This window comes from Magnolia sinica, chromosome 5, assembly GCF_029962835.1.
Source record: "Magnolia sinica isolate HGM2019 chromosome 5, MsV1, whole genome shotgun sequence".
Classification (NCBI taxonomy): domain Eukaryota; kingdom Viridiplantae; phylum Streptophyta; class Magnoliopsida; order Magnoliales; family Magnoliaceae; genus Magnolia; species Magnolia sinica.
The window spans coordinates 47,670,036-47,693,615 of NC_080577.1; the positions used below are offsets into that span (position 1 = coordinate 47,670,036).

General features: G+C 42.0%; 2 protein-coding genes across 4 annotated transcripts in view; both read right to left on the reverse strand.

Annotated features, from left to right (window-relative positions):
• LOC131246025 (inactive glucose-1-phosphate adenylyltransferase small subunit 2, chloroplastic-like) overlaps positions 1-23,580 on the reverse strand; it is an 86,158-nt gene that overhangs the window by 60,818 nt on the left and 1,760 nt on the right. The gene's annotated exons all lie outside the window — the stretch shown is intronic.
• Positions 6,172-7,505, reverse strand: LOC131246026 (uncharacterized). 2 transcript variants are annotated; one of them, XM_058245881.1, is made up of 3 exons: positions 7,078-7,505; positions 6,823-6,953; positions 6,172-6,706 (listed from the first exon to the last, which is right to left on the reverse strand). In XM_058245881.1, exons 1-3 carry the CDS (start codon positions 7,388-7,390, stop codon positions 6,299-6,301), a joined length of 852 nt encoding a protein of 283 aa, XP_058101864.1. In that variant the 5' UTR covers positions 7,391-7,505; the 3' UTR covers positions 6,172-6,298. The 2 variants fall into 2 exon arrangements, with proteins under 2 accessions (XP_058101864.1, XP_058101865.1); XM_058245882.1 differs by having other exon boundaries at positions 6,823-7,003; positions 7,038-7,501.

Here is a 23,580-nt window from a genome sequence, read left to right on the forward strand (position 1 = left end):
TGCTCCACTCCCATGTGAGCTAGACCCGACAATCTCTTTTCCCTTATCATCTTTAGGCCTGGGCTGAAAACTGTTGGAAAATTTGTTCTGGTATCCAGTGTTAGGTTTAGCCCCAGAGGGGTTGGCCTTAGCACTAGAATCGCGAAAGTCAAACCGCCTTCCCACAGATGCCTTGAGCTATTGCTTGACGTCTAACACTACTTGATACAATTACTCAATAGTGTCTATATCTTTGGCAAGCAATTCTCTCCTAATGTCAGGACGGAGGCTCGTTTTAAAACGAGCAAGGGTGAGTATAGGGTCCTCATCAATCTCGCAGCGGGTCAAGTACTCTTCGAACTTCTCAATATAGTCAGCAACACTCATGGAACCCTGTCGAAGAGACTGTCCCTCCTCAATCAACTGCAAGCGATAAGAGAAAGGGAGGTACTTCTCTTTAAGTGTTTCTTTCATTTCTCCCCAATGAACTATTGGGAGTTCCCTCGCTCTTTCTTTCTTTCGCTCTACCGTCGCCCAAAACCTCTTTGCTTGGCCTACAAGCTTCATCTTGGCGAATCAGACTCAACGAGCATCTGTCATATCATACCACTCGAAATAGTGATCCATATCCGCCAACCAATCTAAAAAGGCTTTAGGATCCAAGTGGCCATCAAACGTAGGAGCATCTACTCAAACTCCCTTGAGGAGTTGCGCGTCTGGGTCATATTGATCATGATGTCCCTCACAGGGTGGGTGCACAGGTGCGCGCCCATGACCAATTCCTTGACCACCTTCATTCCTTGGTCTAACCTCCTGACCACCTGCCTGAGATTGGACATCTTCCCCAATGGTGGGGTTTACCCCGAGGGAGGCCTCTAGTTGGGCAACGCAATCATTAAATTGGTCAACGCGTTGATCCATGCGTTGTTCCAGGCACTTACTCAAGGAGTCAACCTGCTCGGTTAACTTGTTCACTAATTCTTGCAGTTGCTTAGTGTAGGGTGCAAACCAAAACCACGACCCGTATGTGTGGGCATACAACTGCTAACTCCACCTAAGGACTTTCGACTACGACTATATGCAACTAAATAGGAGTAGATGATCCTATAAGACTCTATATGAGGGAAACTACGCGGTGCTACCAAAATCCAGCAATATAGTTGTCCAAATAAGGGAGTAACAGAAAGTAACAGCAATGTGAATTGCTAACTTCCTGATAACAGAAATTTCAGCAACTAATATTAGTAACTACAAACTTCTAAACAGCTATATATGATGAAACTGGACACATGATGGACTTAAACAAACTACCCTAAACATGTAATGCATTCCCCTATAAGAACCCTAGGCTTTGATACCAAATTTGATGCAGGACATGAAAATTAATTATGATATGCAAGATCTCAGGCTTTAGATCAAACTACTTTAGAAACATGCACATAAGATTTCCACATCCCACACGAAAGTTCAAACATTCAAACAAGGGGAATCTGTGCGGGTCCAGGCCTACACATGCTAGGGCTGGATCAATAAAAATTATTAGCCAAACGATATTCAAAGGAAAGTGAAAATCATCCACACATGCACAGCAATCAGTCCCTAACTCAAAGGGATTCACCAATTTCAGTTCAGAAAACCCTAGGATTAGAAAAGGGGCAAATAAGTTGAAAGTAATGCAATCTACAGTTAGGGTTAGGGGAAAGAGGTATGAGAGGCGTAAAATAGGCGGGAAATCTGAAGCTGTAGATAGTCCCCGCGTGCAGACAACAAGCCGGGCCTGTCACACGTGCGCGGGGGCCTGGCTGCACATGCGAGGGGGCGCCGAACATGGAAAGCGCCTCCTTGGCTCTAGTCGGCCAGGGGAGGGCTTCCATGTCGATCGGATGCACGGTCTGTGCGTGGTGCTCCGCCGAAGTTTCAACCCTCCCGCAGGGCCAGATTCTAGAAACTGGCTATAAGGAAAAGAACTGCTGCAAAAACTAATGGATTCGAAGCGAGGATGGTTGTAAAAGGCGAGAAGTATGAATGATAGAAGATATGGGCGGATTAGAATAGATGTGGATTCGCACCACGGTAGTTAGCCCTTCGATGAAGGGAGGGCTTCGCACTCAATTGGATTTTTCCACAACTCAGGAACTCAGAGGAGTAGAAAAAAATGCAGCAATTTTTTTATTAAACTTCAATGAATCAAAAAGCTACAAGGGGTGCCTATTTATAAGAAAATACTATACCCCAAACTCGCGCCATGTGCACAACCTATTACTTAGCGATGAAGTAAACCAAAATAAAAACTAATCAAAGAAATCTAAACCGTCCATGATATTCTAAATAACATTAATAAGCAAAACCTAAAATATGAGATCAATCAGACTAGCGGGCCACGATCATGAGATCCCATGATGGGCTTTACTCGACTACTGGGCCCACTCCAACGAACCAAAACTCAGTCTTCTAACTAGGAGGCCCTCCCTGGACGTCGTCATCGATCCAGATCGATGGTGGGGCCCTCCTTGTGTACGTGCGTAGGAGGGGCGGCGTGCGTGCGTGTGCGCATGTGATGTCCCCATCAGGGTACCGCCTCACACGGGCCGCCCACCCCGAGTGTGTCCCCACATCCCACAGGCTACCCCACTCGAGCCCGGTGTGAAATGTGCATTATTAAATGTAAGTAATATTTATAAAAATATATACTTACCTTAATAAAATTCCCAAGTCACCACCAAAATGAAAATCTGCTTTGTTGTTGTTGCTCGACCCCCACATCATTGTCATCATCAGGCTGCAGCTGTGAAATAGGTGCTGCATATCCACAATATCCGATGCCAGAGGGAAAGACCAGGTTAATGAAACCAGATGATGATCAATCCTGACTAGGCAATGACTCCGACCCTGAGTAAGGATATCCACCAGTACCCGTCGAATAGCCATATCGGTGCCCATACTCAGGCTATTGAGATTGAGAAAGTGTCTGTGATGAGTAACTTGGATTTGGTTCTGGATATCTATAATTATATGGACATGGATCAAGACTACTCCAACATGAATGTGATGGAACAGGTTCCCTATAACTATAATTTCATTGGTTATAAGAATATCCATAATGCCCGAGACCATGTGCATGTTGATGTTTCGGACCTCCCGGTGCACCACTAGAACTAGCTTCCTCCTGTTGGCTATATTGTGACTCAATACACTCATAAGTCCAACCTCATGTACCCTGTCGATGCTCATCGGCCTCGCGATCTGTAGATGGTTGTATGGTGTTCTAAGCAACACCAGAAGTGGGACCAACATCAGGTGTGTCATCACCACCACCATCATGATCATCCGGCTCGGTCTCGCTGCTACTACTGCTTGTACTCTTCCGTTGAGCCGAACTTTGCATGAAATCTGCCCCTCTTTCTGGGTCCAACACAGTTGCACAACTCTCTTGCCACATCGTGCATATTATTGGGTCATTAACTCCAATTCTTCACTATCCTCTTTAATATGTTTTTCCCTTGCTTCCAAGGTAGAAGCCGGTCATCCTCATCATAAATATTGTCCAAGTTTATTAGACAGTAGTCCGTGTCACTGACGCCTATAATACTCCTATGATGTTGCTGTATTCTTAGGCTCATGTTGTAGTGCATGAAGACAAGTCTATCCAACGTCCTAGTCTGCAATCTATTCATATTTTTTGAATGAATAAGTGCAAAACAACTCCAGTTCCTTTCGGAGCTAGAAGAAGATATTGTTTAGCTCAAAACTTTTACTACAACTTTTTGGAAAGGCTTCGTACTCTCTCCGAAATTCATCCACCATTCGGCTAGTTCCAACCTAGATACTACATGTTGTGCAAGAGCATCTCCAAAGATACACTGGCGATTTCTAAATGTATTTAATTCATTCAACGTCTTTATTTGTATATCTAAGTCAGACTCGAATATCTTTATCACATTCTTTAGACCGACTCGAACTTCATTATCCGCAACAAATGATTGGGCATATCTGTACCTAGGCTTTAGGTAGTAACCTATTGCACGAAGATCGTGATGGAGTTATGTTGTCCATCTATTGTCGATCATCTGTCAATAACACTCTCAATTTGTACAATCACGTTGAATTACCAACTTCGCCTTATTCATGGCATCGTAGAGAAAGCCCATGGTAGGTGCTTCGTCGGTTTCAACAAGATGGAGTATCGACGGAGTACCCTCATTAGTGGCTCCATCACCTTTATGATCCTCTGGACCTTCTTCCAATATTTGTAGTCCCTTACGATGTTCACAACATCAACCGGTGTTCCTGATGTCTTCTTCCCATGTTTTGTCTTGATTCAATTTCGGAAAGCGAACATTTCACTCTAAGGCTATAAAGTTTGTTGCAAATCTAGTCATCACGGGCCTCAGCAAATCTCATCCCTTCGTGAACTTCCTCATTATTGCAACTACTTGATTATGGTTGTAAATAAATATCACTACTTGTCTTTTCCTTTCAACCATTTCCTTAACACTCTTATTCTTCCCAATATTTTCCAATATAATATCAATACAACAGGCAGCACATGGTGACCAAAATATATGTGATTTCTTTATCATTAACTTTTGTCCTACAGCCTTATACGTTGCTTCGTTATCTATCACAATCTACACCACATTCTCCTGTCCAATCTCATCAACCACTTTATCCAATAGGGAAAAAATATAAGTAGCATTTTTTGTTTCTTCCGATACATCAATTGACTTATAGTACACCGTTCTCAAGTGGCAGTACACCATGAAGTTGATCATGTTGCGTCTGGTTGGGCCAGTCCAACCATCGCACATGATCATGCATCCTTTGGCCTACCATATGGGTTTAAAGGTAGCCACGTATGCTTTCACATCTGCATACTCTACATCTGTCCATTTTTCCCTAATCTCCCTATCCATGGGAGCTTTAATTCTGTCTGCTTCAGTTATTGCATCGATTATCACTTGCCAATACAGAGAATTGGTTGCGTTAGGGGTTATGTTGGCATGTATAACTAACTTTATTGCTACCCTACCTAGCTTCTCAATGGAAGTTTTACTCCACATTTGTTTTATCTTCTTTCGTTAAGTTGATTCTTTCTTAAACAGGATTGGATCAACAGAGGGTCTCCTGGGCTCATTTACTTCTTCCACATGTACAGGGGCATCACGTGAAGATGTCTCCTCTTGGTACCATACATATGCTGTAATCCCCCCCCCCCCCCCCCAATCACGTATAAACCCCCTCGCACCAAACATGCACCGACGTTCTTCCTCTTCACAAGTAAAGCACAAGCTCTCTCTCCTAACTGTAGTTACTTCCAAATCTGAATCTTCATCAAAATCAATAATATCTTCATCATGAATGCTCATATATTCAGGACCAAGCACCTCCTATCGTGTCGCCTCTACAATCTCATCTTTCTTCCTCTACAGAGCAGCACGTTTCCCCTTCAACTCATCCAAACTGGCTTGCAGTAGGGTCATTCTCTCTTTGGTACTCTGCTACATCCCGCAACTTGACCCTTTCGATATGCCGATTGTTATTTGAGTCGCGTAATTCCAGCAGTTATTAGTCTATCACAATAGTTGCGCTTCATTTGATGCCTACTACCACCTACCCTATGATAATGTTGTCATCCAATATCCTCACTTGTTGGCCAAACCCAGACATTTTCTTAGGCGTAATCAATGTTGTCAAATAGCATATGCGATCCTGTGCGATTGCATATGCGTGTGCGCATATATGATCGCACAATCACATATGCAGTCGCATTTTTATTTTTTTTTCGCATTTTTTCAAAAAGAAAAAAATCAGAAAAAATATCAAAAAAATCAAAATAAATTATTATATGTCATTGGGACATGAAATACATTTAATTTAAGTAAAAAATAAAAAAATAAAACCAACCAACTACATACATATGATAATGATACATTTACAAATTACAATATAGTTAACTTCTTAAATCTTAACAATTAACATTTTACATTTAACAATAACAAATATCAAATATCAAATATCCATATTCAACATTCAACACTACATGTACATGATACAATACATAATATATCAAGTTATCAAGTATCAACAATCAACAACATCAACATCAACACACTTAGACTTATGAGACAAGCATTAAACAAAATTAAGAAGTTATGTATTTATTATTTTATTTATCTAATCAATAATCATTAATCTAGCATCCATTGTGGCACATCACCACCAGGTCCACCACCACCACCACCATCATCATCATCATTCAAGTCATCTCCTTCCACCACATACACTTCTTCTTCTTCCGTTTCTTCATCATCTGTATGCACTAATACTTCATCAACATCCAATGGTGGATGATCTTCAACTTGATCATTATCATCACCTTCTCCTTCTCCAATCTCCTCAATCTTATCAACGGGTTGACGGCTACTACTCGCCCCCCGGCTCCCCCCGTCCTTTGCCTTCGAGTGGTACTACTACCTTCACCAGGTGTCGATCCATATGCGGCATCTTCAACTTGTGCCCATGTCAGCTCCTCTCCAGCAAATACCGGGTCCTCCGTCTCTACGAGCCACTCGTTATCTGCATCCAACTCGTCTAAGCAAATAGGGTCAAAGAAACCGGGCTTTTCTTTCCTACTTTGGAATTGTTCTCGCAATTTTTGATTGTATTGAATGAAAACCAAGTCGTTGAGCTTTTTTTGCTCAAGGCGATTCCTTTTCTTGGTATGAATCTGCAAGAAAGAAAGCGCATTTAGCATTAGCTATTTAGGTAATCAATTTAGCTTAGGCCACTAAAAAATTAAAGTTTACAAAAAAACAAAACAATTACTAAACAGTCTAAACTTACCGCCTCAAACGTGCTCCAATTGCGCTCACAACCACTAGCAAAACACGTGAGTCCAAGATTCTTCATAGCCAGCTTCTTTAGAGCTGGATCCTTCCTGTTCAGGTCCACTCCATAGGCAGCCCACCAGTCAGTTGAGAAAAACAGTTTAAGTATAGGTTAGAGTCTTAGTCTCTTAGAGACACTTTGTAGAAAAACTTTGTAAGAGTTCAGTACACAGTTGACAGTATACTAACATTCATTCATAGAAGTACTTACTGGGTAATTTCATTGTCCGATGTCTTATTACGATATCCCTTGAGAATATCCCTTCACTTTTTGTGTAGAAGTCCAGCAAAGTTGAGATCTTGTCCTGTTCTCCTCTATCTGGAATCATTCTTTCCAAGACATCAATAAATCCAACCATATGCATAGTTAGTGCTTCTGCTGGATCAGCAGAAGTGAATAAACAGGTTGGGTTAAGGATGTAAGCAGCCGAATACAATGGGGATGACATTTGGCTACCCCATTTTCTATCTATAATATCTAAAATGGGCATGTAATCACGGTCTCTATAGTTAAAATGGTCCATGATCTAATTTTTCGCCCTCTCCATCGCATCATATATGTAGCCCATTGCGGGCTTCTCATCCCCATCCACCAATCGCAACACAGTGACTAAGGGCTTGGATGATTTTAGCGCCTTCACCACTTGAGTCCAAAAACTTTGAGAAAGAATTGTTTGTTGAACCCGTTTCCCTTCACCCTTCTTTGACCAAGGCCCACTTGTAAAATCGACCGACACTACAAAGCTTCTAAGTTCTGATTTCTTTGCATGTAGCCTTTGTAGTGTTAAAAAGGCTGTAACGAAATGGGTGACTGCTGGACGTAGCAAGTTACCCTCAATGTGTTCTCTCATTCGACTGAGAAGAAGGGCGTGTTTATACATCAAGACCGTGATTCTTCTAGCCCTTGCAATCACATTTATAAATAATCTACCTATATCTTCTAATATAAGATCAATACAATGGGCTGCACAGGGGGTCCAAAATAAACGTCGCCTCTTCTCCATAAGAAGGCGACTGGCCAATACATACAAGGCTGCGTTATCGGTAATTACTTGTACAACGTACTCCTCACCTATTTCTTCAACTACACTATCTAGTAAGTTAAACAAATATTCTCTTGTGTGTGAATGGCCCGACGCATCCACTAACTTCAAGAACATTGTCCCAGCTGGACAATTTACCAAAAAGTTAATGAGAGACCGACCGAATTTATCAGTCCATCCATCAGCCATTAGTGAACAACCATATATTTTCCATGATTCCCTATATTCAGCTATGAAGGATTGTGTATATTCAACTTCAGTTTTTAGGTATGTCTCCCTCATTTCATGATATTAAGGAGGTTTAAGCCCAGGTCCAAATTGACCTATAGCCTCAATCATTACTTTGAAGCTTTTCGATTTAACGGCGTTGAAAGCAACGCCGGTTTGGTAAAACCACTTAGCAATATATTGAATTGTGGTTTTCCTATCTTTTTGTTTATACCGGTTCTCTAAAGTTGTTTAAGTCAGCCTTTTCCCTCTACCCCTTTGGTCGACCACATCCTCGAGGTGTGGTCTACACCATCTATCTATGGGGCCATGCCCTCGGTCTCTTTTGGATGGTTGTACTTGTGGTCTAGACCGGCCTGTCGAAGTAGGGGGAGTGGGATTAGCTTCATCTACATTAACTACATTTATATCTTCATATGTATCTTGTTCCATATATTCCTCCTGACGTAGGGCACTATCGCATTTCTTTCTTGATTATTTTTCCATATACTCCACGATCTCCCTTCGGATTTCTGGAGTAATTTTGTCGTGTGCAAGGTGTTGCTTGTGCCTTGCAACACCACCGGAACTCACATACTATATGAGTCTTTTCGGTAGCACTACGATAGTGCCCATACTTCCAACCCGGGTCATTTGACTTGGGCTTCAAAGAGGAAGATTGGGAAGAAGACATTATGATAGTAGATGGTGGTGTGTATATTAGCACTAAAAAGTAACTAGCTAGCTACTAACTAGAAACTAGAAAGTAAACTACAAATAAAAAGAAAACTAAAGTAAAGTAAAAGACTAAGAAGAAGAACTAAGAAGTAAGAAAGAAGTAGATCTAAGAGAGTAAGTAAGAGTAAAGACTAAGGAGCCTAAAGAGATGGGACTTGGGGGAGAGAGAGAGAGAGAGAGAGAGAGGGAGAGAGAGAGAGAGTTACACTTACACACACACTTACACACTTACACTTGTAGAAACTAGAAAGGGAGAAGAAGAGGGAGAGAGAGAGAGTTGAGTTACACACTTATAGAAAGAGAGAAGAAGAGGGAAAAGAAAATGAGAAAAAGAGAAAGAGAGTTGAGTTACACTTGTAGAAAGAGAAGGGGAAGAGAGAGAGAGAGAGATTTACACACAAATAAAATTAAAATTACAAATCTAAAAGAGGTTCCCAACTTCCAAATTCTTGTCTAAGTTGTCTACTTGTCTTCTCTTCACCTTTGCCCCTTCACTTGAGTATTTATCTTGATTCTTGAATTCTTGCTATAACTTGTACTTGTAACTTGTAAGTCGTAATTGTAAGATATAACTTGTAAGTTGTAACTGGTCACTTGTAAGTTGTAACTTCAAACTTGTAAGTTGTAACAACTAACAAAGTAACAAATCAATTAACAAACAAAATTTAAAAAAATTTTAAAAATTAAAAATTATAGAAAGAAGTTGTTAGAATTAGAAACTTAGAACTTAGAAAACTTAGTGGATGGAGATTGGAGAGGAGTGAGGAGTCTCTTAACTCTTGAATCTTGATTCTTGAATATGGATGGTATGATGTATCATGTATCTTGGATTCTTGATTCTTGATTCTTGTACCCTTCCTTGATTCTTGATTCTTGAAAGTTGAAAGAAAAGAAAAGAAATATGGAAATGGAATATGGATGGATAGGAGTGGACGTAGAATGTAGATTGTATTGTAGAGTGCTTAGAAGTTGGAATTAGAAATATGTAAGAGAGGATGTAGTAAGAGAAATAGAGAATAGAGAGAGAATTTGAGCTTTTTTTGCATATAGGAATGCTTACAAGGCATATTTATAGAGAAAAAATCCAGATTTTTAAATATTTTTTTTTTAAAAAAAAAAAGGTCAAAAAATGGTCAGAAATCTGACCGTTGGCCATTATGCGATCGCATACATCGCATATGCTGGCACATGTGGCATATACGATCGCATGTGCAGGGATCGCATATGCCACTGCCGCATATGTGATCGCCCCACAAATATGCGCATATGCAATCGCATATTCGCATATGCGATCGCACATGACAACACTGGGCGTAATGTACACTTTGGTCACAAAACAAGTGCAAGAGCTTGTTACCAATCAAGATGAGCCTCTTGCTAAAGATTTAGTCCCTGATGATATGCCTAAGTAGTCACCCTGTTGCGTGATATTCAGCACACCATAAATTTGGTTCCCAGGGTGTCCTTAAGGGCCTATTTGGCCCATCAAATACCATGGCATTACAGGGGATGGAATTGCACATTCGCCATCATTGCAGGATGTCAATGGATGTCTTGGGAGGCTTTAAACAACCAAATACACCGAGCCTGTTTGGATCGGTGATGTTCCATGCGAGATCCACGGTTTTTCTAGCCATGTCGTGTTTGGATTGCATGGTACAATCCACAATCCCATGGAAATCGAGAGTGGACACGTTTGGTGCGGTTGTGGGTTAAGCGAAATAAGATTTTCTAAAAATGGGTACAGATCAAAGTGCGTGCATGATGAATACCTTCAAAGTAGGGACGAAGAACAATGAGATGCGGCCGAATCTCTTCAAATCGGTCTGCTCCAGTGCGCCTGCAAGGTATATGTCGCATAAGGACGAATATGTCAAAGAAAAGTTACCAATGGAAGGAGAATATCTTGGAAGATAAGAGGAATTGGGACATGTTGAGCGAACTACTCCTCTCTGCAACGCAAACATACCTGTCGAGCATGATGGAGTTCCCTTCTCCATCTATCAGGACGAATGGCGCCCAGCGCTGATAAATAAGGGCAGTTTTCCTGCCATTTAGGTCGTTCCCCACCATTACAATCAAGGTTTGCCGACGCAAACTTCCCATCCCGCAGTTCGTACGCTGCATTCGAGAACACAACGGGATGGGCTCGAGGATGAGATTTAGCCAGGCGTAGAATCCAAGAATGGATATCGCAATCCCACGGAGATCAACCCACGTGCCCACTTGATGATTTCGGCCATATATCCATTCTCATCCAAACAAGGGCAGTATCATCAACCCACGTGCCCACTCTAGTGCCTACCATCCCCAGACTGATGGTTAGACAAAAGTGGTCAACTGTAGCTCGAGCAAGCTATTACAATGTCTTGTGCGCGATCATATAACAACCCGGGACCTGGTAATACCCATGGTTGAATTTTCCTATAATCAATCAACAGGTCCACAGGGATATCACTTTTTGAACTGGTAACTAGTATACGACCGTGTCTTCTAGTCGATTTGGTTCCTCTACCCATAGAATCGAGACCAAGCACAAAGCTAATGACTTCATCCGCCACGTACAACAAGTGCATGACGAAGTTTGACACAATATCGCTGCAAGTAATGAAAGTTATAAGTAACATGCAGATGCAAGATGTTGTTTTGTCGAATTTGTGGAAGGTGACAGGATTATGACCTATATTCGTCTTGAATGGTTACCCCCTGGATCCTTGAAGAAGTTCCGTCCTCGCAATGTAGAACCATAGAAAATCATAAAGAAGATTAGTATCAATGCTTATGTTTTAGATCTCCCATCAAATTTACCTATCAGTCCTACTTTCAATGTGGAAGATCTTTCTATTTATCATAAGCATCATATTGGTGATGGTATCAAGGACCAGGCTGTCACACATCCGACCATCTTGCCACCTACAAGAAAGATCATTGATGTTCTCAACAAACATATCGACTTCACACGCCAAGGTGGTTACCAGAAGTATCTCGTATGTTGGTAAGGACAATTTCTCTCCAATGCTACATGGATCACAGCTACAGACTTCCAACGCTTATATCCTGACCACTATGAGCAATATCAAGCCATTAACTTGCCGAAGTCAAGTTCTTTCAAGCTGAGGAGGACTGAAGTAGGCTGAACTAGGCCCAAGCCCAAGCTCCACAGCTGGCCCATGAATAAGGAGGCCCAGGCCATCTAATTAGGCAATTGGTGATGCAAAATTGATAAGCAAAATCTTCTTAAATTCATTATTATCCCTTAGGCACCTTTTTATTATTTTTCCATTTTTTATCATAAGTCATTGGTTGTTAGTGACATTATGAACTTACCTTCTTTGTCTGTCCAAGAAGCCTATTTAAGGGCCTTACATAAGTAGTCTTGAGGCACCTTTGAATTAAATAAAATTTCTAGATTATTTTCTTTCTACTTTGTTTGTGGTTCTCATGCTTAGATTGAAAGTGCCTACATTTGAGTGGACTCTTCCCATCAGCCAACTGCCCTAGAAGATTTGGATTACGACCTCGCCCTGATATTATGTCCCTGTAACATTAGATGCCTTTGGTATGAATTATGTGACAGAGAGAACCGTAAAAGTTGTGGTTGCCTTACAAGCGAAGTGTGCATCTGTGGGCACAGCCGAAAAGGGAGGGACGTGGTCGGTAGCCCTGTGGTGAAGTTCGGTTAAAATGTGGATCCAGACCTTTCACCACATGAGGTTCCCCCGCTGAAGAGCCAAAGCATTGGAGAGTGTGCTACCACAGTTGTCGTTCAACCCGTCGAGGCTTCCGATGAATATCATCGACTGACTCGAAATCATATGACCATCTCGCATTGGATCTCTTAGCATAACCTTGCCTGATAGCTATTACGTGGTTTGTTTCTGCAAGCTTACAATGAACAAAAGGTTGATTGAACATCTCAGTGTATTCATCCACCAATAAAGTTCCTTGTTTGAACGTAAGGAGTTCCTGGAAGAGGATATCTATGTAGTCTGAAGGCAAATACTTACTTTACAACTTCTCTCTTATGTCAGCCCACCCGGTGATAGTAGGGTGGCCCATGATAAGATTGTTGTCATCAATGCTTCACTACTAGATTCTTGATAAGTCCTTGTCGTACCTTAATAAAGGCCAACAAGGTGTTCCGTAACGGCCACCACCGTTACCTTTATGATACGGGGCATAACGGCCGTTACGATCTCTCTTTTTTATTTTTTTATTTATTAAACCCCCCGAAAAACCTGTATTTGCCTCGTAGTGTTGATTAAAAAGTATTGAAAACATGTGTTTGTCCCGAAATAGACCATTACAGGACAATTACGAGTCATTTTTTTACATAACAGCTGTTATGCCCGTTATGACCCCGTAACTTGTAACGGTTATCACCGTTACCTTTACATAACAGCCTTTATGGCCCCGTACGGCCTTTACGGCACACCATGAAGGCCACTCACTAGACATCATCCAAGTCGTACAATGCAAAATAATCATCAAGTGTTGTAATCTAATCCACAAAAGCCTTTATAACAAGGAGAATAGTGAAGTCCGGAACTTCAACTCGTACTTTCTTTGTGATATCATCTTTCTTAGGTGTCTCTATAGAGGCATTATGGGCTATCTTTGCAAAGAGTCATTAAATGAAGTCATAAACAGACTCCCAAGGGCTAGAGCCATGTTGATTTATTGAAGCTTTTGGCTAGAATCCCAGTTTCGAATTTGGGTTACCATTAGGATCTCCGATGGAATCAGGTGACTCTCCATGTCGTTTTCCACATAACTGGTCAACAGCAACTTCCAGGCTGGCTACCCTCGATAATAGTTGATCGGTATGCCCCCTCGATAGATGTAACCACAACAGGTAGATATCGTATCAAAGGGTAACACCAACAAGGTAATGGACAGAATATAGGGCGGTTCTAGTTTAGAATAAAAGATTGTTATTGGACTGAAATTCTAGGTTTTAATGGTTGGAACAAGGGTTGGATTTGGACTGTTATGGGATGGATTCTGGGCTGTTAATGGGCAGGGATAGGGGCTGGATTTAGATTGGAATAGGGCTGGTTTTCAGGGCTTTTAATGGGCTGGGATAGGGACTGGATTCTGGGTTGTTATTGGGCTGTTAATGGGCTAGATTTTGGCTGAAATAAGGCTGATTTTTAAGGCTTTTGATGGGCTAGATTTTGGGCTTTCAATGGGCTATAATGGGGGATGGATTTGGACTGAAATATGGCTGTTTTTTCAGGGCTTTTAATGAGTGGAATTGGGCTGACTTTCTTGGGTTTTAATGGGCTAAAATATTGCTGATTTTTTTATCGGGGTTTTAATGGGCTGGAATAAGGCAGATTTTTTGGAGTTTTAGTGGGCTCGAATAAGGGCTGGATTTTAGGCTGTTACTTCGCTAGATTTTGAAGGGTAAATGACTGCCAAATTTTCAGCAAAAGTATCCCCTTGTTAATTGGATGTCTGGGCTTTATAAAAGAAAAGAAAAAAGTGAATAAGGCTGTATGAGAGATAGATGCAATGAAGAGAATAAAGGAAAAGATGCAGAATTTTATGGTTAAAGAACTTGAAAACAGAATATCGAGATTGTTGTTAATCCAGAACTTCAATCTAGCTGTTGGAACCCGCTCCGATATGAATCTGGCACAATAAGCTAATGGAAAGGATCCACCCAAACATAGGCACCTCCTGGGTAAACACAAGAATCACACACAAAGTAGAAACAATAACCAAAACTCTCATTCATTTCCAAGATGCCTTCACTCATGTAAGGCCCTTTGATGCGGACACAGGTGCATTCAAGGTGTACCAACGAAGAAAGCGCCAACCACAAGTGCCGTCCTTGTGGATAGGCGAATATTGAGGAGCTGAAGACCTTTCACATGTGATTGGACATATAGAAGACCCCACTTAGGGAAGACACATGTGAAGGAAGATTAGAGAAAGAAGACCGAGCGCCCAAACTTTCCCATACTTATGTTATTTGCACCTTTTTTGACTTAGTTAGGGGTCTTTTAGTAATCTTATATCTTTATTTGCTTATCCTAGGGGTATTTTAGTAATTTTATGTCTTTATTTGCTTATTTAAGTGGGGTAAAGCCCTTAACACGAATTTCAACTATTGATTAATGAAAAGCAAACCCTTTGGTTGCCTCCTTCCTCTCTTCTCTCTAATGGTGCTTCTTCTCTCCCCTTGATCTTCTTCTTCTAATTTCTTCTTGTGCCCCTCCAACTTCCTCAAGGTAATAACTTTCCTCCTTCTATTTTTCAGTTTTGGCTAATCCTTCTTCGATCAAAATCTTGAGAATCGATCTAAACCCTAAATCCCCAAATTCTCAAATCCCTAATCCGAGAAACTTCTTGGTTCTTCGGACTAGTGATCTTCATTGATCGATTGGGTGTGACCATGCAAGATCGGGAGGTCTCATCCCTCGCCGGGTCCAACCTAAGTAGTAATTGAATTCCATAATCCATGGTTGTAGTGATGGCCCGCTCCATTGCATGTTTCCTTTATGATTTTCTCAGAGTTATGATGATTCTTGTTAGAATTTTAGATCATTTATTCCTTTTATTTCCATTGTTTAATTATCTCCATGAGCATGCATCATAATTAGGGCTGTCCTGCGTCAAATTTGGTATCAAAGCCAGGTTTGCATGGTTTTTGTCTAGATCGAGTTATCAAATTAGGGTTTTGATTTTTAGGTTTAACTTAGGAAAGTTCCAGGTTTAGAAAGTTTTCAATTTTAGAAACTTTCCAATTTTAGAAAGTTCCTAATCTGGAAAATTTTCAGATTTGAGTTGTTTCCTGTTTCAACTTAATTGTGTCAGTTCATAGTAGTTTTGCATTCATCGCATTCATCTTGAAAGTCATAACTCCTAGTAGTCTAGTTAGGTAGAGTTTGGTTCAAGTCTTCATTGTATGCCCACGAGAAGAGGTAGAGGTTTCGGACTTCAACCTACCATGAATAACGAGCAGTTATCTGAGCAACTTACTCAATTGATACAAAAGATAACCGCCCTAGAAGCAGGCCAAAGGCGTGAGTTTGCCCGCCTTGAGAACCAAATTACCACTACCATGACTAAGGTGGAGCAACTAGAGGCGTCCCAAAAGGAAAACCCCGCTGTAGGGGAAGATGCGCACTCCCAAGTGGAAGGAATCATTAAAGAACGTGCTGCCACACGTGGTGGTAGTGAGGATAGAGATCGTGGTAACGATCGTGGTGTGGTGCGAGAGGCACGAGCCACATGTGGTCATCAAGACCGTTATGATCCAGATGAGCGTGCGATGAAAAGTGTGAGAGTTGAGGCCCCGAGTTTTGATGGACGCTTGGATCCCAAGGCATTCCTTGACTGGGTTGCTGACATGGACCACTACTTTGAGTGGTATGGCATGTCAGAAAACCGTCAAATGCGGTTTGCTAAGATGAAGCTTGTGGGTCAAGCCAAGCTCTTCTGGACCAACACCGAGCGTAGGATAGAGAGAGTTGGTAGAGCCCCTATCACACATTGGTATGAGATGAAAGAGAAGTTGAAGGAGAAGTACATTCCTCTCTCATACCGTCAGAAGCTCCTTGACCAATGGCAATCCTTACGCCAAGGGTCAATGCCTGCCGCTGACTACATCGCTAAATTTGAAGAGTATGTGATGCGATGTGATATCCGAGAAGACCCTCTAGTAACGCTCTCGCGTTTTAAGACGGGCCTTTGTGCGGATCTTCAGCGCGAGCTTATTACTCGGCCCTTAACGGACTTAGATGAAGCATATCAAGTCGTGCAGGAGTTAGAGCAGTATCTGAAGGCTCCTGTCGTTCGTCGTTTTGAGTCCCGAGACTCCAATGCTAGATCTAGTTCCCAAGGAACTAGACCTAATATTGGTAATCAACCTAGGGCACAGGCGACCATTCTGCCTAGGCCTAGGGAGGACAAGGGCAAAGGGGTTCTTGGTGCCGGTCCTAGTAACATGAGCCAAGTGAGGTGCTATGAGTGTGGCAACCTTGGCCACATGTCTAATCAGTGTCCTACGAAGAGCCGTGGGAGAGCCTTAGTTATAGGCGCGTCCCACGAGGGTGGAGATGACCAGGGTGATTATGAAGTTGAAGAGTATCACCCTGAAGGACTTACTGATGAAGAAGTGGATGGAGAAGCAACGCTTGCAGTAGTCAGGCGTGTGTTAGCTCAGTCTAAAAGTAGTGCTGACTGGCGTCGAAGCACTATCTTCTACACTATTGCCAAGTGTGGTGAAAAGAATTGTAAGGTGATAGTGGACAGTGGAAGTTGTCAGAATGTGATTTCCACTAGCACCTTAGATCGCTTAAAACTGAAATCCACACCTCATCCAAACCCGTATAAAGTTTCTTGGGTTGACAAGACATCCCTACCTGTCACCCAGCAATGTCTAGTCCCCATCGAGTTTGGGTCATACAAAGAGTCCCTGTGGTGTGATGTTTTACCTTTGGATGTGGGACATGTTATCCTAGGTAGACTGTGGCTATTCGATAATGATGTCACGATCTTTAGCCGTTCGAATGCGTGTACTTTTATGTATAATGGTAAAAAGATCAAACTTAATCCCATGCCACCTGAGAATACACTAGGGAAGAAGAAGGATGAGAAGGCAAGTGAGCCTAGAGAAATGGGGAAATCCAAACCTAAGTCTTTACATATAATCAGCGCAAGAGAGTTTGAAAAAGAGGCTAAGGAGGATTCTATGGTGTATGCCCTTGTGGCTAGAGAAATTACACCTGAGGTTCCATCAGAGTTGCCCTGTGAGGTAACCTCGGTCCTGAAGGAATACAGTGATGTATTTCCTGAAGACTTACCAAATGAGTTGCCACCTATGAGGGACATACAGCATGCCATTGATCTTGTCCCAGGGTCTACTTTACCGAACCTTCCTCACTACAGGATGAACCCTGCAGCGCATGCAGAGTTGAAGAAGCAAATTGATGAGCTTCTGCAAAAGGGTTTCATCCAAGAGAGTATGAGCCCGTGTGCCGTGCCTGCATTGTTGACGCCAAAGAAAGACGGCACGTGGCGCATGTGTGTGGACAGCCGTGCCATAAACAAAATTACTGTCAAGTATAGGTTCCCTATACCTAGACTTGATGATATGCTTGACATGATGGTCAGGTCTACTATATTCTCTAAGATAGACCTCAAAAGTGGATATCACCAAATTCGTATACGCCCAGGAGATGAGTGGAAGACGGCGTTTAAGACGAAAGATGGGCTATATGAGTTGTTGGTCATGCCATTCGGCTTGACTAACGCACCCAGTACTTTCATGCGGGTGATGACACAAACTTTGAGGCCGTTCATGGAAAAATTCCTAGTGGTGTACTTTGACGATATTCTTATTTATAGTACCACTAAGGAATCACACCTTGAACATTTAAAGAAGGTCTGTAGTGTCCTTAGGAAGGAAAAGTTGTACGCTAATCTTAAGAAATGTGCATTCATGTCTAACCAAGTTGTGTTCTTAGGATTTATAGTGTCATCTGAAGGGATGCGGGCAGACCCTGAAAAAGTCAGGGCCATAGTTGAGTGGCCAGAACCAAGGAACATTCATGACGTGCGAAGTTTTCACGGCCTAGCAACTTTTTATCGTCGGTTCATTAGGGGTTTTAGCACGATCATGGCTCCCATTACCGAGTGCATGAAAAAGGGAGAGTTCGTGTGGTCTAAAGCCGCCGTCAAGGCTTTTAAAAAAATTAAGGGCAAGATGGTGGAAGCTCCTGTCATGCGTCTACCTGACTTTTCTAAAGTCTTTGTAGTAGCGTGCGATGCGTCTGGTGTCAGTATAGGTGGAGTGTTGAGTCAAGAAGGACACCCAGTGGCCTATTTCAGCGAAAAACTGAATGAGGCAAAACAAAAATACTCCACTTACGACAAAAAATTTTATGCGGTAGTGCAATCCCTGAAACATTGGCGACACTACCTCCTACCGCAAGAATTCGTTTTGTTTTCTGACCATGAGGCTTTGAGATATTTGCATTCTCAGAAGAAACTCAACCCAAGGCATGCCAAGTGGGTAGCGTTTCTTCAGGAATATTCGTTTGTTTTGAAACACAAGGCCGGGGTTGAAAACAAACCAGCGGATGCCCTTAGTAGGAGAGTGGCGTTGCTCAACTCCTTGAGTGTAGAGGTAGTCGGATTTGAGCAACTGAAAGATGAATACCCCATATGTCCTGATTTTGGGGGTACTTACGCGTCGCTCTCTAGTGACCAGCATATTATGGGTGAATATGTTCTTAAAGATGGCTTTCTTTTCAAGGGAGACAGACTTTGTATTCCCCGTATGTCCCTTCGTGAATTCCTCATCTGGGAGCTTCATTCAGGAGGGATAGCTGGTCATTTTGGTCGTGATAAGACCATTGCCCTCGTGGAAGATCGTTTCTATTGGCCAGCCTCAAGCGAGACGTATCCAAAGTTTTAGGGCAGTGTCGAACATGTCAGTTGGCAAAGCAAAGAAAGCAAAATACCTGGTTGTACACGCCATTGCCAGTGCCACATGCTCTGTGGCAGGACATTAGTATGGACTTCGTGGTCGAGCTTCCCAAGACTATAAAAAAGCACGATTCCGTTTTTGTCGTTGTGGACCGTTTTTCTAAAATGGCGCATTTCCTCCCATGTTCGAAGACGTCAGATGCGTCTCATGTTGCTCGTATCTTTTTTGATGGTGTGGTGCATCTCCATGGGTTACCTAAAACCATAGTGTCTGATCGTGATGTTCGATTTACTAGCTATTTTTAGACGACACTGTGGCACATTATGGGAACTCGTTTGCAATTTTCTACTGCTTACCACCCACAAACAGATGGTCAAACTGAAGTGGTAAACCGTAGCCTTAGAAATCTTCTACGTTGTCTAGTGGGTGAACATGTTAAGACTTGGGACCTAATTTTACCAACTGCTGAACTTGCTTATAATGGGTCAGTTAATAGATCTACAGGGTTGAGTCCTTTTAAAATTGTAAGTGGTTATAAACCTAGAATTTCCATAGATCTCTTACCTATGTCTGTTACCCAAAGGTCTTCTGAGTCAGCCGATGCATTCGCACGCCATATTCATGATTTGCATACACATATTAGACAGCGGTTAAATAAGAGCAATGATGATTATAAAGTTTCAGCTGATTCTCATCGTAGAGTGCAAGAATTTCAAGAAGGAGACTATGTAATGGTGCGAATAAGGCCAGAGCGATTCTCTCAAGGATCAGCAAAGAAATTACAAGCGCGTAGTGCTGGCCCATTCAAGATATTACAAAAGGTTGGGTCCAACACGTATCGGGTTGACCTTCCATCTGAAATGAGCATTAATCCAACTTTTAATGTGGAACATCTAGTCCGTGCCCATACTCCCATTGTTGATACATCGTCCCTTTCATGGCCTTTTTCTGAGTTTACTACCCAACCCCTTCCACCCCCTCCTCCACCCATTACCCATAAAGAAGCAATTGAGAAAATCTTGGATGACGAGATAGTATCCACGAGAGATGGGGGTTTCCAAAGGTATCTTGTCAGGTGGAAAAACAAACCATCGTCTGAATCTACGTGGCTGTCGAGCGACGCATTGCAGGGTATTGATCCAGATATACTTGAGCGCTACAAAAGTTTCAACTCGTCGGGGTCGAGTTTTTCTCACCCGAGGGGAATTGATGCGGACACAGGTGCATTCAAGGTGTACCAACGAAGAAAGCGCCAACCACAAGTGCCGTCCTTGTGGATAGGCGAATATTGAGGAGCTGAAGACCTTTCACATGTGATTGGACATATAGAAGACCCCACTTAGGGAAGACACATGTGAAGGAAGATTGGAGAAAGAAGACCGAGCGCCCAAACTTTCCCATACTTATGTTATTTGCACCTTTTTTGACTTAGTTAGGGGTCTTTTAGTAATCTTATATCTTTATTTGCTTATCCTAGGGGTATTTTAGTAATTTTATGTCTTTATTTGCTTATTTAAGTGGGGTAAAGCCCTTAACACGAATTTCAACTATTGATTAATGAAAAGCAAACCCTTTGGTTGCCTCCTTCCTCTCTTCTCTCTAATGGTGCTTCTTCTCTCCCCTTGATCTTCTTCTTCTAATTTCTTCTTGTGCCCCTCCAACTTCCTCAAGGTAATAACTTTCCTCCTTCTATTTTTCAGTTTTGGCTAATCCTTCTTCGATCAAAATCTTGAGAATCGATCTAAACCCTAAATCCCCAAATTCTCAAATCCCTAATCCGAGAAACTTCTTGGTTCTTCGGACTAGTGATCTTCATTGATCGATTGGGTGTGACCATGCAAGATCGGGAGGTCTCATCCCTCGCCGGGTCCAACCTAAGTAGTAATTGAATTCCATAATCCATGGTTGTAGTGATGGCCCGCTCCATTGCATGTTTCCTTTATGATTTTCTCAGTTATGATGATTACTGTTAGAATTTTAGATCATTTATTCCTTTTATTTCCGCTGTTTAATTATCTCCATGAGCATGCATCATAATTAGGGCTGTCCTGCGTCACCCTTAAATAAGCTCCTTAGACATAGAAAGAAGGTAAGTTCATAACGTAGGCACCTCCAGTCTTCTGGTTTACCAGCATGCTTTACTTAGAAGCCCAGTTAAGGTAGCTGACACAACCAAAGATATACAAAGGAAATTCCTGGAAAGCAATTTTGAAGAATCACATAAGAGCCACCTTGTTGCTTGGAAAGATGTTTGCAAACCAATTCGAGAAGGGGTCTGGGCCTTAAGAATGTTCACACCATGAACATATCTCATGGTGCTGATGGTTGCGTAATGGAGAGGAATCACTATTGCAGTTTGTATTAGTGTAGAGGAGGATCTCATGTGTGGACAGCCATCACATGGGCTCACCAGTTCTGCAACAGTCAGTTAGTATGCCTGGAGGAGATTCCAATGATCGATACTTAAAAAAAATAACAAAACAAAACAAAAAAAAAAAAAAAAGGCATGACGATCCATCCCTACTAGGTGCCCGCTTTGCTTCCTGGATGAGAAATCAGTAAACTACGTGCTCCTCAGTTGCATAGCAGCAAAAGAGATCTGGACGGCAGTTGTGGTGGACTTTAGAATCTGATGGATGATGGACCTCTCCAAGAATAATAAAAAATCTGATAGACCTCATCTGCATGGCTTGAGATTGGCAGATTGCTTTTATCCTTCAAAAAGAAAGAAAGAAAGAAATTGACAGATTGCTTTAGAGCACAGACAGTGGGGCATGTTGTCCTCTGGGTTGTATGGCTGGAGAGAAATAAAAGAGTGTTCCAAGGCAAAGTGGCAAGTGCAAAGTTGATAGTAAAGGCTGTCCTTAATTTGATTGTCAAGTGGGCTAGAGTTGACAGCAGGTGTTGAGGTATCTGGTATTCCCAGATCTTTGTTCCGCAGCAACTAGGAGGAGGTCCTTCATTACTAATCAAGACTCCTGATAGCCAGAGGTTGTGCAAGGCTTCCCCAAAATGGAGTATATCTCTACTATGAATAATGCAATAGCTTTGTACATTTTTGGCCTCCCAATTAGTCTTCACAACATTGGTTAAGAGAGGTAAAATTCTCCACTAGAATGCAGCTTCTTGGCAGGGAACGGTTGAAATTTTACTGCACAAAGGACGACATAGACTGCACCGCTTCCTTTCACTTCTGTTAATGCGTGTATTCCACACTGGCCTCTTTTCTTCTCTACATGTAGCCCACACGAATTGTGGAAATGGGGGGATAGGGCAACAAATGCTCTTTGGCTCTACCATGATGACTATGTGAAATCCACCCCATACATCAGTTGTGCCAGCTCATGTTAGGCTGTCAGGCAAAAAATTAGGTGGATCCAAAATTCAACTGGGCCATGGCAAGAAACAATGGGATGGGCCACCCACCGCTCCCTTCTCCCTTTTTTCTGTGTAGCATGCACCTACATGTAGCTCCCATGTTTCCCTCTGCTCTCTCCCTTTTTCTCTCTGTATCCCCTCCTCACTCCACTTGTTTTGCACATGCCATACTCTTGTAAGGTTAACTTTGATGGCTTTTCTTTTGGGAATCCAGGCCCTAGATGTATTAGAGGAGTGGTTAGAGACTCAAATGAGATGGAGTTGATCTTATTTTCTGGCCCAATTGGAATGAAGGATTCTAGTTATGATGAGACTGCGACGATTCCTCAAGTGGTGAGTATTATTATCAACCAAAACATGACTCCTGCTATCGTGGAAGGGAACTCATATAAAGCAATCTTGGACAGGAATAAGCCCGTAGAAAATAGCATATTTTGTATGTGAAATTAGAGAACTGCGCAGCAAAAGATTATTATCTCCCACTCATAGAGAGGCCGATGTAATAATTGATGAGCAAGCAAAGGCGGGAGTGTGCATTGTGCAGGGGCTCATTGTTCATTGAAGATATGAGGCTTAGGTGACATCATTCTGTTGTGTCTTTCTTTTATCATTGTTGTTGTGGGCTGATGCCCTGTGATGTTGGTTTGGGCATCTTGTTTTGTATTCCTCTTTTCTTCTTTCTTTTATTTTCTAGTAAATTTCCATTTTATCCTTCAAAAGAAAATATTGAAAAGCAACTACCATGACTATTTCGAAAGTTGTTTTTTTTAATAGTTGTGCTGAATTTTGTTAAAAAGGAGGAAAAGGGAAAACAGAAAAAATAGAAAATATAACTATAATCTAGGCCACATTAGACTGGAGTGGACTACCACTGATCAAAACACTAAGGCCAAGAAGAAGAAGA